Source organism: Theropithecus gelada, chromosome 13 (assembly GCF_003255815.1).
Source record: "Theropithecus gelada isolate Dixy chromosome 13, Tgel_1.0, whole genome shotgun sequence".
NCBI classification, from domain to species: Eukaryota; Metazoa; Chordata; class Mammalia; order Primates; family Cercopithecidae; genus Theropithecus; species Theropithecus gelada.
The window spans coordinates 17,311,074-17,328,176 of record NC_037681.1 but is presented as its reverse complement, the minus strand read 5'-3'; the positions used below and the strand labels follow the sequence as shown (position 1 = coordinate 17,328,176).

Genomic DNA, 17,103 nt, shown 5'->3' with positions numbered 1-17,103 from the left:
GTGAAACAGGCGACATGCACGTGTCTTCAGGTGACTGCAGAGGGAAGCAAAGGCAGACACCGCAGGAGAAAGGCCCCTTCAGAGAAACTGGACCTGGGAAGTCTCCATCACAGTTCTCTGTTCCCTTTCTGGAAGAGAGTCAGGGAAGCTGCTGGACTTCCGAAGCTTAACAGTATTTCCCTTAAAGGAACTTGCTCTGGAATACTCCTAAGAGAATATACTTAAATGTATTTCCCTAGCAGACAGGATACTCCAAAGTTCTAGTTCATCCGAATATTCCGATTTAGAAGTTATTTTGCACGAACGAGGTGCCTGCATCAGCCCTCAGTGAGGTAAGTGAAGGGCTTCACCCACAGTCTGGGTTTTTATGCACAAATTTTAGGTACCACATTAAGTCATAATCCCAAGGGTCTGTTAAATCTTGAAGCAGACTTATTTTTTCATTGTAAATTAATTTTTCTTAAAAGGAAAAAAGAGCAGGAACTCCCTCATATCCCCCCTTATATACTTTATATTTAAAAGTAGGACATATTTGCAGAAACAGTCGACATACATTTGCTTAGTGCCTGAAAATATATGACATCAGATTACATTGTTTTAACTTAGAAAGTTTAAAAGTATTTCTTCTTAAAGGAAGTTGCTATTGCATATTCCTAAGAGAATTGATTAAAATATATTTCCATAACTGACAGGATGTTCAGACATTCTGGTTTATCTGAATATTCTGGTTTAGGAAGTTCTGTTGCACAAGCCAGGGGCTTGCATCAATATTTAAAAGTTTGGCCTCTAGTTAGGGAAGCTGCTCAATGCACAGTTAGATTTCCTGTCAGAACCCAATCATGCCTTCACAGGACTGTTAAAGAAGAAAACGGTCTTTGTGATGCTGATGGGAGTTTTTCCTTTCCAGAGACAAGAAAACAGCCTCAGCCTGGTTCTCCAGAGACAACACGTTTCTTTTGGTTAGAAAGGACTTTATGGAGTGGCGACTGATTTTTCTGGTTTTAGCGCGGGTGTTATTAAAATGGCAAGAAATGGCCTGTCAGAACTCTGAGGTGCTACGATGGCAAGATGTACGTGTAAGGACAGCATTGCAAACCATGCCACTTCTGCCTGTCTCAGGAAATACAATTATTTTCATGAGGAGAATCAGGGAACCTTCCGGAACAGGGGAGCTTATCCTCCCTTTCCTGACGGAATGTTACTGACCCCTTTCTCAAGCTGGTGCTACTGGACGGATCGCTTTGTTTCCATTTCATCCTGTGGTTCTGAGAACGTGATCTACAGAATGGATGTTCTGGATATAAGAACACTAAGGGCAGAAGGGGAGAAAGGCTTGGGGGTTGCAGAAACAGTCCAATAAAGGCTACTGAATGGAGGAAGAAGGTGGTGGCTCACGCTTGTAAACTCAGCACTTTGGGAGGCTGAGTTGGGTGGATCACCTGAGGTCAGGAGTTTGAGACCAGCCTGGACGACATGGTGAAACCCTATCTCTACTAAAACTACAAAAAATTAGCCAGGTGTGGTGGCACACGCCTGTAATCCCAACTACTTGGGGGGCTGAGACAGAATCGCTTGAACTTGGGAGGTGGAGGTTAGGGTGAGCCAAGATTGTGCCACTGCACTCCAGCCTGGGTGACAGAGTGAGACTCCGTCTAAAAAAAAAAAAAAAAAAAAAGAGGTCTTGAGTTCTCTTCCTCTACCCCTAAGTCCCATGCCCAAGAAATACCAGCAGGAACAAAGTTCTTTTTTTTAGAGCTAGCTCTGTACTGATAAAACACATATAGCCACATTGTCTTGGGTACCTAAAGATTTCATGGTCTCTGAACTCAAAGTAGCATTTAAATAGCCCTTGAGGCTGCGTGTGTGGCTCACACTGGTAATCCTAGCACTGTGGGAGGCCGAGGCGGTAGGCTGGCTGGAGGACAGGAGTTCGAGAAGAGCCAGGACAACACGAGGAGATTCTATGTCTATAGAAAATGAAAAAATGAGCTGGGTGTGGAGGCGTGTGTCTGTGGTCTCAGTGACTTGGGAGGCTGCAGTGGGAGGACGGCTTGAGCTCAGGAATTCACAGCTGCAGTGAGCTCCGACCGTACGACTGCACGACAGTACGACTGTACGACCGTGCGACTGTATGACCGTACGACCGTACGACTGTACGACCGTGCGACCGTATGACCGTGCGACTGTACGACCGTGCGACTGTACTCCAGCCTGGGCAACAGAACAGGACTCAAAAAAACACAAAAACCAAACCAAAACAAAGCCCTTGAAACTTTGTATCCAAGTTTCAGTTATCAGGAATAAGTTCTGGAAATCTACTGTAAGGCATGGTGACTACAATTAATAATAATGTATAGTATACTTGAAAATCTCTAAAAGAATCGATTTTCAACATTCCCATCACAAAAACAGTATGTGAGGTGATGGATATGTTAATTAGCTTGGTTTAATCATTCCACGATGTATAAATATATCAAAACATCACATTATACATTATAAGCACATGCAATTTGTTGTTGGTTAATTAAAAAAATTTTAAAAATAGCTTTTGATGAAGGGTAAATGACATTAACTCCCAGAGGAGAAACTCTGATTTTCTTTTTTTTTTTTTTTTGAGACAAAGTCTTACTCTGTCGCCCAGGCTGGAGTGCAGCGGTGCAATCTTGGCTCACTACAACCTCCGCCTCCCGGGTTCAAGTAATTCTCGTGCCTCAGCCTCTCGAGTAGCTGGGATTACAGGCGCCTGCCACCAGGCCCGGTGTGTTTTCTACCCATTCTGTATGTATTCGTGGACTGCAGAGAATATTAAGAACTTGTATTCCTTAAAAGTTTGTTGTAGCTCCTGGCTGCTTACGGAATTCAGCTTCCTTCTTTATTCAAGCATTTTCCTTGACTGTAATAATTTTCTTTAGTATTAGCTCTTATGGTCTGGATTTCTGAGCACTATTGATGTTGATGTTAGGTACCTGAAGGAAAGGGAAGACTCAGTGCTGGTGCTTGTCCTGACGACACCAGAGGGTCAGCGGGTCGAGGAAGTGATGTCCACGGCCTAGCACCTGGTTACTCATGTGGACAATTAGAAGGCAGTGTGCTGAACATGCCTCAGGAACCCCCAGCACAGCCTGGCCATTCGAGATCACCTCTAGAGGAGGCTGGGCATGAACAGATCTCAAATGATGGTTGTGTATCTGACAAAGGGCTGTTGGAGATAGAGATGGCATAATTGCTAGTTTCTATAGACAAACAGAGAAGAGGCCCAGAAATCTCAAATGAATTATTAATGTAAGGTCAATCTCACAACAGTACATCAGAGAAGGCTTTAAAAAATTTATTCTCCCAGTGAAAATAATTTCATTCCCTGAGAAAAATAAAAGGTGGCATGGTTTGCGATTTTATCCCTATAGCTACACATTGCTATCTACTGCTTTCAACAAGCCATCTCTTACCATTTTAAATAATGCCTCTATTAAAAATTAAATTAGCTACCCGAGACTAGCTAAGAGGGAATGGCTCTAAGGGGTTACTTATAATGAAAAGAAGCTCTAAGTGAGCACAAGGAATTTATGTTAGCTATAAAGATGAATTTCCTAGGACACTGGAAAGAGTAACTGGATCTTCTTTCTCTTGAAGTCATAAAAATACTTGGACAAGGCTGGGCGTGGTGGCTCACACCTGCATTCCCAGCACTTTGGGAGGCCGAGGCGGGCACATCACCTAAGGTCAGGAGTTCGAGACCAGCCTGACCAACATGGTGAAACCCTGTCTCTACTAAAAATACAAAATTAGCCAGGTGTGGTGGCGGGCGCCTGTAATCCCGGCTACTCTGGAGGCTGAGGCAGGAGAATCGCTTGAACCCAGGAGGCGGAGGTTGCAGTGAGCCGAGATCATACCCTTGCACTCCAGCCTGGGCGACAAAGAGTGAAACTCCATCTCCAAAAATACAAAAAAAAAAAAAAAAAAAAAAAAATACTTGGACAAGGCAGGGAGATACATTAGATGGGCTCTGAAAGGCCCATTCTGAGTCCTGAAAGCCACAAGGGTGGCATCAATTGGGTTAGCTTGGGGACCAGAGGTGACCTGCATTAGCCCCAAAGCAATGGGTTCTACCAGGTGCTCCACAAATGACCTTGACAGGGAGACAACTGAATTTAAGGGACAACTCCACTCGTTCACTAGACAGTACCTTGAAATAGTCAATTAGTGCTTTTGAATACTTTACAGCGTGGTCCCTTTTGAGTCGAAACATCCGCCAGTACAGGAGAGCCAGGCATCGGTAACTGCAGGCGAAAAGAGAAACAGGCCCAGAAGCGACTGAGTGCGTCCTGTGCAAACAAGACTTAAACATTTTTGTTGTCTGTTCTAAGGCACTCAATAACTAAACCTTGTTTCTATATAGGAAATCTTTCTCTATCTGCATATAATGTCTGTGAGTGAACACCTTTTGTCCAAAAACAGAATTCAACATTCCAAGAAGGTATTCCATAAATGCATTTACCACTAGGTAATTCTACAGCATGACGGAATCACTGTTGGGTCACAGGGGCTGGCCGCTTCCCTCTTCCACCACGAGAGGGCACTGTCTCTCCACGAGAGGCGAGAGGTAGCTCTAGCACGCAGCCTTCACTGCTTCCCGGGCCAGCCCCGCTCTGCGGAAAGGATGGCGCTGCCACCTGACTTTACTGAACCATAACCAGCTCCACTAAAGTCGCAAACATGAATGTACTTTATAAACAATAAAAACACTACGCTGGGAATGGGTGCCATCATTTTATTGTTTCCTATACTATTCTGTATACTTCCATCAGTATTCTATCTTATATCATATTATTACTGTCATTTAGTGTATTATTCCAAGATGGGACTTAAAGTTTGAAAGGGGCACAAAAGGCATTTCTGAGACGTATCCTCTCTTCCTTGCAGCTCTTCACTCAGTTATTTGCTAACTCGGATCTCATGCTCGACATCCAGAGTGTGAACATTCTGGGTACAATGGCACCATCTCCTCCTAGCAAACCAAACCCAGGACAGGTAACAATCTGAGACCTTTTTTGTGTCTGTTGCTGTTATTATTATTATTTAATTTAACTGTCTTTATTTCACTGCTTGATAGACATGTATTCTATCAACATTCTCTGCCTTCCACCTACTGATGAGTAAGGAAGGGCTGACAGGTAAAGGAACTATAGATGACCCCATCGTTCCCTTTTTTCTGTGGCATCATTTTCAAAGTAAGTGGCTGCGCCGGGCGCGATGACTCACGCCTGTAATCCCAGCACTCTGGGAGGCCGAGGCGGGCAGATCACCTGAGGTCAGGAGTTCAAGACCAGCCTGACCAACATGGTGAAACCCCGTCTCTACTAAAAATACAAAAATTAGGCCGGGCACGGTGGCTCGTGCCTGTCATCCCAGCACTTTGGGAGGCCTGTCGATTTTCAATCACTGTGAATTCAGATCATGTATAGTACGGCAGCAAAAAAATGGTCTGGACTTTCCCAGGTCATTAGAACTGCTCTGGGGCTTTGTATGTTAGAAGACACTGGGCAAACACTATGCATTTCAGCACCTGGTTTGCCAGTGACGGCATGCGAGGCTGGGGCTGCTATTCTAAGCGGAGAGGGGCACTCACCATAATGCAGCCAGTTGTTTGTCTTCTGGTGTGGCGTTGGGGCCTGAGTGGGTTTTTAGTCTCATGGCATACCTTAGAAAAAGGGAGGAGGAGGAATAGAATAAAAAATATAAAAAGCCAAGAAATTGTCAAACAAGCTTTCTTATTAACAGAACTTCAATGATGGGAGTTCTCCCAGCCTGATCCTTCGCTTTGCATAGTACTTGCTGATAATTCTTTCTTAAAAGCTAGCTGGTGCTGCTCCATTTTCCCAAGTGTTACAGTACTGTGATGACTAGAACAGCTACTTTCTGCTCTTTAACAATACAAGTTCGAATGCTACAGATTGTCGGGAGCGATACCAGTTCAAGAACTATTCATGATTATGGTAACATGTCCATTTTTCCAAATTTTGATTTATGGCTGAGTGTCTGACAGATGGAGGTGAAGTTCCATCCTTCTGTGCTTACCTCCGGAAGAATTTCCACCCTGGGTATGCAGAGGAATGCTTAGATATACCCCTCTTTCTTTGTTATGTAACTTTTGACAGCTATGTAAGTGTCCTGAGTACATTTTAAATCTCTATTTGCTTCTACAGACAGGTGCGAAGAGAAACTAGTGGCTTTTATGGGCTGCACTTAATTCCACTTATTTTTCTGAACCAAGGGGACTGTGGCCATTGCTTTCTCCCAACAACATACCAAATTACATATGTAGACTCTTTGAGAGAGCTGAGGCAATAGGTGTAATGATCAGATTGTCCTAGGTTCAAATCTCAGCTCAGCGACTTGTAAGTTGTAAGAGCTTAGACAAATGTATGAACATATTTAAGCCTCCATTTACTTACCTATAAAATAAGACTAATACTGCCAATCACATAACATTGTTGTAAAAATTAACTAAGATAGTGTTTGTGAAGCTCTTGGGATAGCAGGCCGGCTTGTAAATTGCTCAAGAAACATACTGTTACCATCGCACTATCTCCACAACATGCAGACTTGTAGCATGTTTGAGTGTTATCTCTTTGCATAATTTTTACAGTGGTTGCTCTGGGTTTTACAATATACATGTAATTTATTGGTATCAACATTTTATCACTTTGGATAGTATGGAAGTATGGAAGTCTTACTTCAATTTAGATATCTTTACCTTCCCCACTTAAAAACAGCATTGTCTTGAGTATCAGATGGTGGTATAATTTTTTAGTTTTTCTTTTTTTGTTTTGTAGCAGTGGGGTCTTACTATGTTGTCTGGGCTGGTTTCAAACTCCTGGCCTCAAGCTATCCTCCCACCTTGGCCTCCCAAAGTGCTATGATTACAGATGTGAGCCACTGTGCCTGGCCTGCTGGTATAATTTTTGTTTCAATCCTCAAATCTGCTTTATAAACTCATAAGGAGAGTAGTATATTGTATATATCTATGTGTCTGTTCTTCTTTCTTTCCCAATGCTCCCATATTCCTTCTTTTGCCATTTTCTTTCTGTTTGAGAAACTTCCTTTAGTCAGTCTTTAAGGGTGGGTCTTTTAGAGACAAATACTTGTACTTTTCCTAAATCTAAGGATATCTTATTTCCCTTCATTCTTGAAGAACAGTTTCACTGACTCTAGAATTCATGGCTTGAGAGTTCCTTCTTTCAACCCTTGGAAACTGTCAGGCCACTCCCTCCCAGCCTGCATAGTTTCAGAGAAGCCTGCTGTCATTTGAATTGATTCTCCCCAACAGATAATTACCATTTCTCCCTGGCTGCTTTCAGGATATTTGGTCTTCAGTTTTTGGAAATGTAATTATGGTGTGTTTTTGCATGCATTTCTTTGAGTTTATCTTATTTGGGTTTTTCTCTGCTTCTTAAGTCTGTAGGTTTATGTCTTTTGACAAATTTGGCAAGTTTCAGCCATTATTTCTTTAAATACTCTCTCAGTCCCACTCTCTATTCCTCTCCTCTGAGACTTCCATGACACAAATGTTGGATCTTTTCTTATTGTGCTTGAGGCTGTGTTCATTTAGCTTTTTCAGTCTATTTCTTCTTTACTGCTCAGATTGGGTAAATTATATTTTTTTGTCCTCAAGTTCATTGACTCTCTCCTGTCATCTCCACTCTACTACTGAGTCCATTTTTGGGGTTTATATTAGCCAATTCTACAGTTTCACAATTTCCATTTGGTTCTTTTTAAAGTAACTTCCATTTCTTTGAAAAGATTTTCTATTTTTTGTTTGTCAAGTGATAACTGTGATTATTTATTGAAGCATTTTTACGATGGCTGCTTTAAAAATCCTTGTCAGATAATTCCAGCAACCGATTCATCTTTGTATTGAGGTCTTCTGATCATCTTTTTTCATGCCAGTGGTGACTGTCCTGGTTCTTGGTATGAGGAGGGAGCTCCTGTGGTATCCCGGACATTTTGACCTTTAGGTTAGGAGACTCTGAGTCCTATTTTAAATCCAGCCGCCCTGTTTAGGTCTAGCAGGAAGGCTCTAGCCTGCTCTGGGGGCCGTGGTTCCAATTACCATGTAATTTTCAGGGCCTTTCTGATCCTATTTTAGTCTGTGTGGTTGATCTGGTGTCACCAGCGTTTCTGCTCATCCCTGATAGTGCTGCCTGCGGAGAGCGGGAAGGTGGGAAGAGAGGGTCACCAGGCTGGGCTCTTGTGGTGACAGTGCTCCAATGACCCACGCCCGCTTGGCCATCTGGAGTTCCCTGGTGGAGAAGGGAATTCTCCTGTCTGTAGGGACAAAGTGTACATCCTGGGCTAGGTCATATTTGGTGGTGAGAACCCCTTGCCAGTGCTCCAGGCCCTTCAGTGTCTCAGTAGGGGAGAGGAGGGTCAGCAGGGTGGGCAATGTGCGGATGTAATTCATGCTGTTTTCTTTTTTTTTTTTCTTTTTTCAGACGGAGTCTCGCTCTGTCGCCCAGGCTGGAGTGCAGTGGCACAATCTCGACTCACTGCAAGCTCCGCCTCCCGGGTTCACGCCATTCTCCTGCCTCACCCTCCTGAGTAGCTGGGACTACAGGCGCCGCCACCACGCCCATCTAATTTTTTGTATTTTTATAGAGACGGGGTTTCACCGTGTTAGCCAGGATGGTCTCAATCTCCTGACCTTGTGATCTGCCCGCCTCGGCCTCCCAAAGTGCTAGAATTACAGGCATGAGCCACCGCGCCTGGTCAATTAATGCTGTTTTCTAATGTAGGTTGAAAAAACAGCTGGCCAGGTGCGGTGGCTCGTGCTTGTAATCTCAGCAGTTTGGGAGGCCGAGGCAGGCTGATAACCTGAGGTCAGGAGTTCGAGACCAGCCTGACCAATATGGAGAAACCCCATCTCTACTAAAAATACAAAATTAGCTGGATGTGGTGGCACATGCCTGTAATCCCACTACTGGGGAGGCTGAGGCAGGAGAATCACTTGAACCCGGGAGGCGGAGGTTGTGGTGAGCCGCGATTGTGCCATTGCACTCCAGCCTGGGCAGGAAGAGTGAAAGTCTCAAAAAAAAAAAAAAAAAAAAAAAAGAAAAAGAAAAAAGAAAGAGCCAAACTTGTCTTTTTGTCTCCATTTTCTCTGTATTTTACGTGATTCTATTCATTCTGAAGTATCTAGAAGGTGGACAGTGTTCTCTACCTGTGAAAGGTTACTTCCAGCAGTGGGCGCAGTGGGTGTGGTACCCCAGCACCCTCTCCTTGATGGTATATCTGGCTGGCATGGTTTTTTGTTTGTTTGGGCTTGCTTGTTTCAATTTTCAAGTGTGAATGCCTTTAAGCAGGTCATGATACTCCAGTTCACAGCAGGTCCTATGGCTTGCTTATTCATTGATTCCTCAATTGTTTATTTTATTTTATTTTATTTTTTTGAGGCGGAGTCTCACTCTGTCGCCTAGGCTGGAGTGCAGTGGCGCGATCTCGGCTCACTGCAAGCTCCGCCTCCGGGGTTCACGCCATTCTCCTGCCTCAGTCTCCTGAGTAGCTGGGACTACAGGCGCACGCCACCACGCCCGGCTAATTTTTTGTAATTTTAGTAGAGACGGGGTTTCACCGTGTTAGCCAGGATGGCCTCGATCTGCTGACCTCGTGATCCGCCCGTCTTGGCCTCCCAAAGTGCTGGGATTACAGGTGTGAGCCACTGCGCCCGGCCTGATTCCTCAATTGTTTATTAAGCACATACTATGTGCCAGCAAATGTTCGAGGGGCCGAGGATTCCCAGTGAGCAAATCAGACAAAACCCAAAAAATTCCCTGGGCTCAAGGTACTCACACTCCAAGGCATCTTCCAGCTTTGTCCCTGTCCAGTTTCTCCCACTTTCCTCCCTTGCCTGCCAATAAACATCTGAGGCTGGGCCTTGTTCTGAGGAAGGAATGTATGGATCGAGGATCTCTTAGAGTAATTTTTACCAGTCTTTTTACTTTGCTGTTTTTATTTCATCACTGCTGAAAGTAATGTGCCATATAAAAAGACAGTATAAAGGATTCGCCGATATATTGATTTAGTAGAAACACTTTATTAAGAAAAATGGGCAGTGTTGACTTTAAAACATTCCCGAAAAATGCTTTTGGAGGTGATGTGTTCTCTGATGTTGGAATGACAGTTTTGAAGGCTGGAAACTATTTACTGAGGGAGAGTGGTGTGTAAAACACCAAGTAGCATCTTTGGGCCAATGTAGACCAAAAAGATCACATCCTAAGATGATTAGAAATCTTCCATGCAGAATGTTGGGACATGGAAAATGTCTCAGCTTCCATTGCACAGAACCCCGGAATCAGAAAAACCTTTCGAAGTTCGTTTTAGGAAGAACTATTTCTCCTTGTGGATATTAGACATTATGTCAAGCAGTTACACTGGCTAAAAACATACACCATACAATGAAGGTGCTCAGTAGGGCTAATGGATGAAATTCCCTGAACTGTTCATTACAGAGGCGTGACGGAGGTGCCTTTCCAGGTCTGCATCACAGAGGACGAGTGTTTCCCATCGAATGCCTTGACACGTCTGCTCACAGGTCTTAACCCAGGTTGGGGGATGGTGCCCATGGCCAGGTTCGAGAGCAGATAGAAGATGGGTTCTCCTTCCATAAAATCCCCCTGAATCTTCTTTCCTTAAATACTCCAGAAGTATTTACTGATGGAGGTAAGATTTAGATGATACTAACCTGAACCAGATTTTTTTTTTTTTTTTTTTTTAAAGCAGCCTAGGGCTGAAATAGGCTCAAAATCTGCCACTTCCTAGCTGGGAGGAGCAGGTAGTCACAGCCCACTCAGATTCAGCCTCCTCCCTCGGCAATCGGGGGCCACAGCAGCTGCCCTCTTGCTCACGGAGGACAGAGCGGGGCAGGGTGTGCCAAGGTGCCTTGCACAACCTTACCCTCTTATTTTGGAGGATGAACACTGGTTCCTGGTGGGGCACGGTGCAGGCTGACATTCTTTTTTTTTTTTTTTGAGACAGAGTCTCGCTCTGTCGCCCAGGCTGGAGTGCAGTGGCACGATCTCGGCTCACTGCAAGCTCCGCCTCCCGGGTTCACACCATTCTCCTGCCTCAGCCTCCCGAGGAGCTGGGATTACAGGCGCCCGCCACCACGCCAGGGTTATTTTTTGTATTTTTTAGTAGAGACGGGGTTTCACCGTGTTAGCCAGGATGATCTCGATCTCCTGACCTCGTGATCCACCCGCCTCGGCCTCCCAAAGTGCTGGGATTACAGGCGTGAGCCACCGCGCCCGGCCAGGCTGACATTCTTTTCTCTGTTTCCATAGTACTTCCACACACTCCTCACCTCCTCCCCTCATCCAGCAAGAAAACACAGTGCTTACCTGATGAGCTCTACTGTTTCTGAATACATCGTATAAGGAGATTTGGATTCCATGGGGCCTTGTTCCATTGCATTTCCACACTCAATAAATGACAACGCCGCTTCGGCATAGTTCAAAGCCTTTCCAAACTTTTCCACCTGATCAACAGAGTTAATACAGTGTTGTCCTAAACAACAGTTTTTTAAAAAATGGCATTGTCATGTAGTTTATACACTTTGAGAAACCCAACTCTGACTTCTAAAATCCTGTGAATGAAGCTGAGAGAAGAAAGAAATAGAATACTACTTTTTCTAGTTATTTTCTCAAACTGCTACTGGCTTGGAGTAAGTGAGCAAACAGTTACGTACAGAATTGTATCAAACCCATGTGACAGCTGCCAATCAACACAGCTCAGAACTGCATGGCTGCTCTGATTTCTGTTTCCCTCTTTCTAACCCCTAATGGTTTGGAGACTTCATTCCTTGTTCCTCCATGCTATGCTAAATATGCATCAAAGTTCATAGGTCTGGTCCCATATAAGAGTTTTCATACTTCTTTTGGTACATCCCCAACTCGGATGGTTCCAGGCCTTGGTTATTATCTTTTACATTACTTGTGGCACTCACATCTCCATGCCTTCCTCTTCTCAATTTTTTTTTTTCTTTTTTGACATAGAGTCTCCCTCTGTAGCCCAGGCTGGAGTGCAGTGGTGCCATCTGGGTTCACTGCAACCTCTGCCTCCTAGGTTCAAGCGATTCTCTTGCCTCAGCCTCCCAAGTAGCTGGAATTACAGGCATAAGTCACCATGCCTGGCCTCAATTGTTTGTTGTTGTTGTTGTTGTTGTTAATATTTAGAACCTCACTTAAGAGTGAGAGTGAGTAGGGGAAAGGAGAGGAGACAAACCTCAAGGAGCTATTTCAGCTTTGCTAAAATGGGGCAAAAAGTTGAAAATAGAAATGATTTTTGGTTGGGCATGGTGGCTCATGCCTGTAATCCCAGTGTTTTGGGAAGGTGAGGCAGGAGCATCACTTGAGCCTGGAAGTTTGAGGTTACAGTGAGCTATGATCACCCCACTGTGCTCCAGCCTGGACACCAGAGCAAGACCCTGTCTCTAAAAGCAAACCAAAACAAATTTCTATGGAATTATCTGTAGCTGTCTAAACTTGTGTTATTCTTTCACCACATCAGCAAGGGCAGCCACAAAGCAGCTTTATATTCTTAAGATCTCATAAATCTAAACTTACACATCAAGTTCCTGGCTCCATACCTTACTACTCTTTGTAGGTAATTACATAGTCTAACTCTGGATTGCAAAATCTCCACAATTTTCAAATGATTCATTCATCAATTAAAACCGAATGACATAATACTCAAATACTATTCCAAGTCTTGCCACTAAAAATACAAAAAAAAAAACTTCATTAGTAACGATAGCTTCAAAAACAGAAATGCAGAGCAAAACCTCCTCTCACTAGCAAATCAAATTTGTAAACAGCTTATAAAGCTAGTGTAGGTTATAATGCAACATTTCTTCTTCTTTCTTTTTTTTTTTTTTTGGAGACAGGGTCTTACTGTGTCACCCAGGCTGAAGCATGGTGGCGTGATCTTGGCTCACTGCAACCTCTGCCTCCTGGGTTCAAGCGCGTCTTCTGTCTCAGCCTCCCAAGTAGCTGGGATTACAGGTGTGCACCACCACATCTGGCTAATTTTTTTTTTTTTTTTTGTATTTTTAGTAGAGACAGGGTTTCACCATGTTGGCCAGGCTGGTCTCGAACTCCTGACCTCAAATGATCTGCCTGCCTCAGCCTCCCAAAGTACTGGGATTACAGGTGTGATCCTGTAATGCAATATTTCTTGGTAACACTTTCAGATGTTACCTGAAAGTGTTATGGCCTGTAATGCAATATTTCTTGGTAACACTTTCAGATGAAGTCATTTCATTTAGTATTAATATTTCCTAAAGCACCGAATTCTGTGGTATGTGCACTCCACAAGCCAAACATATAATATACTTGGAGAGAGAAAATGTACACCTACAAGATAGCTCAAAGTGCAAGGCAGTCTGTGATTACCCAACAAAATGCAAAACGAGGCATCCAGTGCAAATGAGATGGAGGGAAGGGAGCTAGTGACAGGGCTGTGGAGAGGCTGGGAAGGCCACAGGGAGGAGACTGAACATGATGCCAGGAAGGAATGGTAGGGTTTGGCTAGATTTGGGGAGGACACTGAGGGTGTGAGTATGCCCGTGAGAGTATGTGTGACAGTGAATCCCTGCAAACGCCCGCTGGCTGGCAGGAGCCAGGTGTGCTTAGAGGTCAGTAGGGGACCAGCCTGGCTGGAGCAGTGTCTCCTCTTGGGAAATCGTCAACAGGAAAGATAGGGTTGGGCAAGAGGACAATGAATGAATAATGCTGTAAACTTTAGATGCTGGATTCAAGCAAAAAATCTCTTTCTCCTTAAAAATCTGATGCTCTTCTCCAAGAGTGGCCATACATCAGCTTCTCCAGATGACCAGAACTGTCCATCAGACTCAGATTGTGTGGACAAGAGCTGTACCTTCCGCTGCCCTTCTCTATTTTCTGATATGTAGGGATAATTCCTCCTGTACCCCAGTGTGCCTAGGCAGTGGTCTTCACGTAAATAAGTGTTTAATAGGTGACGTTGGTAGCACTGGAAGAGGGGTACTGTAACTGTTTTTTTAATTTATTTTTATTTTTTTATTTTTTCTTGAGATGGAGTCTTGCTCTGTCGCCCAGGCTGGAGTGCAGTGGCCGGATCTCAGCTCACTGCAAGCTCTGCCTCCCGGGTTCACGCCATTCTCCTCCCTCAGCCTCCCGAGCAGCTGGGACTACAGGCGCCTGCCACCTCGCCCGGCTAGTTTTTTTGGTATTTTTTAGTAGAGACGGGGTTTCACCGGGTTAGCCAGGATGGTCTCGATCTCCTGACCTCGTGATCTGCCCGCCTTGGCCTCCCAAAGTGCTGGGATTACAGGCTTGAGCCACCGCACCCGGCCTGTAACTGTTTAAACATCTTCAGTATTCTGAAGGTCACTGGAAATGCCTTCTTCACGTCCAGCACCTGCCTCAATCTCAGTTATGAACACTGGAGGAGACTAAACTCGAGTTACTAGGTGGGAAGCAGTCCCTCTGGACTTCATTCATTTAAGATGGAACAAGCATATGACCTCTTTTAGAAAACAAAACAAAAGTTTTCTATCTCTTGCCTGGGAGCTTCAAGCTTTCCAAAACAGGAGATTATCCAAGCAAGAAAAGTTATTCTTTGAAAACATCAAATCATGGTGACTTTAGAGTCTTATGCACAGATAACAGTTCCCGTGTTGTACGGTTTCAGAGAAAGCATTCATTTTTGGCAGATACATGTGAAGAACACAAGTGTTTTTGAAAAGAGATTTGATCCTGGGACCGAGCCAAGGGTTTGTCAGGCTAACAAGAGAAAAATGCAAATCTAGATTTCACTTTTTGAAGGGGGAAAAAGAAAAATACTACCACCCACTGCCTCCACTGGCTCTAGTTACTATTCAAACCTTAGGACTAAATTGAAATATTCATTTATCCAGGGCTTTTTCCCAGTCAGGCATTATTGGTTGAAGTCATAATTTATTGGGCTATGAACACTTGATTATATAAACATTTCTCCATTTAACAGACCCAGCCATCCTTGTAATAGATTTTATAATTACCCTAGCTATATTGTCCCAGTGATGAAGCTGCAGTACACACGTAATTTGGAAGAACGTATCTGGAAAGAAAAGGGTCTCACCATTGCATCTGCTTTATGCTTCATTCGTTTGGCTTCTTGCATAAAATAATCAGCACTGCGAGGCCTACAAGGAGGGAATGATATTAAACGTCATTATGGCTTAAGTGCAAGATCTTTTTAAAATATTCCTTCCTTTCACTCAAACTTAAGGCGCAATTTAAAAACTCTGCTTAATGCGGAATTAAGTGTGTTTTCTGCCTGTCCAAATTACTGCCTATATGTCAAATACCACAATAAACTTTCTCTTAAGTTAGCAATTCGAAACACACTCAACATATGCCAGTAGTCGCTATTTACAGTGGCTTTAACATGGCCCCCTAGTGCCTAATTTGTGAATATATTTTTTATTGTATGGCAAAAAAAAAACAAGTGAGAAATCTTATTTTATGCAATATTTAAATAAAACAATCCCCTTTTAATGTAAACATTGTACATATACCTCATAATTGTATGGATATATATGGGTGAGTATATTTATGTATCCTTATGAAAATAAGTGCATTTATATGCATATCTAGTACCCAGAGTTTTATGTATATATATTGAATTATCTTAAAGCCTCACAGTGAAAAATAAAAAGAGATAGTGTTGGATGATTACATTCCAGTTGTAATGAAGTTAATTGTCAAATGATGTCTACCTTGTAACAATGCAAACATGCCATGTATTCTCTAGAGCTCTGATTAGCTAGCTGGTAAACATTAACAGCAGACATGTGGATTATTAAAGCAATAACCCTGGCCAGCGGTGACTCTGCCGGGAGATGAAGGTAACTCATCCAGAGACTGATCTGAGCGTGTGTAATGAGGTCCAGTGGCGCTAAGGTACTCATTGGACAGTGCCTTTAAGTGTTTAGCCCGACAGATTAAAAAAATGACCTCCTTATAGGCACCAGCAGCATAAACTTTATATAATCAATAAACTTGACCTACTCATGAATATCAAATATAAGCCAGGACTCTCTGAATGGGAGATACGGCGGAAGTAGTGATATTCATCATGGACTGTTTAGCTTATTATTGCAGGCTTATTCTGAACTGCCTTATTTCAGATCCTAATGGGATCTTTTACCTTATTGTAATATTAGGTAGTCAGAGCGTTCGTGTATCCAGAGAGGTCAAAATGCTTAGAAAAGCAATGTGTGACAATGCTTTTCTGTGACAATGACATTGCCTTTTAATCAAACAAACCAGAATCACAGCATAGTTTTGGGGTCCAGATGGCTCCTCACCCCACCCCACGCACCCCACTGAGGGCTGGAACCGTTCATTCCCTGTGCTGGGTCTTTCACTGAGGGTGAGGCCTGAGGTCTCCTTCCTAGGAAGGCCCTGCTCCTACCACTCCATCTTCTCTCTTCCAGCTCCTGGACACCCATGCTTTCCCCATATGAATGGCTTTGTTGTTGCCTTAGAGTTTTCCTTCTTTGTCCACAAATTGACACATATTGTCAGAATGTCCACATATTGTCTGGTCTTTGGTTCTAACTCTGGCAATTGACGTTATTGTTGTTGTTACTGTTGTTGTTTGAGAAAGGTTCTCACTCTGTTGCCTAGGCTGGAGGGCAGTGGTACGATCACCGATACTGTAGCATCGGCCCCCTGGGGTTAAGCGACCCTCCCACCACAGCCTCCCAGGTAGCTGCGACTACAGGCGTGTGCCGCGATGCCTGGCTAACTATTTCTATTTTTAGTAGGGATGGGGTTTTGCCATGTTGTAAAGGCTGGTCTTGAACTCCCGAGCTCAAGTGATCCACCTGCCTCAGCCTCCCAAAGTGCTGGGATTACATGGCTTTCATCACCTTGCCATCCTGCTCACAGACCTAAAATCAGTCTCCAGGGTCTATGAGATCAAATCTCAGTTCAGATCCCCAAAAATCTTGCCTAACCCACTTAACTATGTCACTCATTCAAGAAGGCCCTTGACCAAAGTCAGAGGTGGCTCCTCATTGTC

The 17,103-nt window shown here is 43.8% G+C and overlaps 1 protein-coding gene across 1 annotated transcript in view; it reads right to left on the bottom strand.

The window, feature by feature from the left end:
- Positions 1-17,103, bottom strand: part of AFF3 (AF4/FMR2 family member 3) — a 580,919-nt gene that overhangs the window by 7,981 nt on the left and 555,835 nt on the right. The window contains exons 19-22 of the mRNA XM_025354195.1: positions 15,154-15,217; positions 11,394-11,530; positions 5,627-5,698; positions 4,184-4,277 (exon numbers count right to left, since the gene is read on the bottom strand). Coding sequence (XP_025209980.1) covers positions 4,184-4,277; positions 5,627-5,698; positions 11,394-11,530; positions 15,154-15,217 — 367 coding nt within the window. The remainder of the gene's footprint in view (positions 1-4,183; positions 4,278-5,626; positions 5,699-11,393; positions 11,531-15,153; positions 15,218-17,103) is intronic.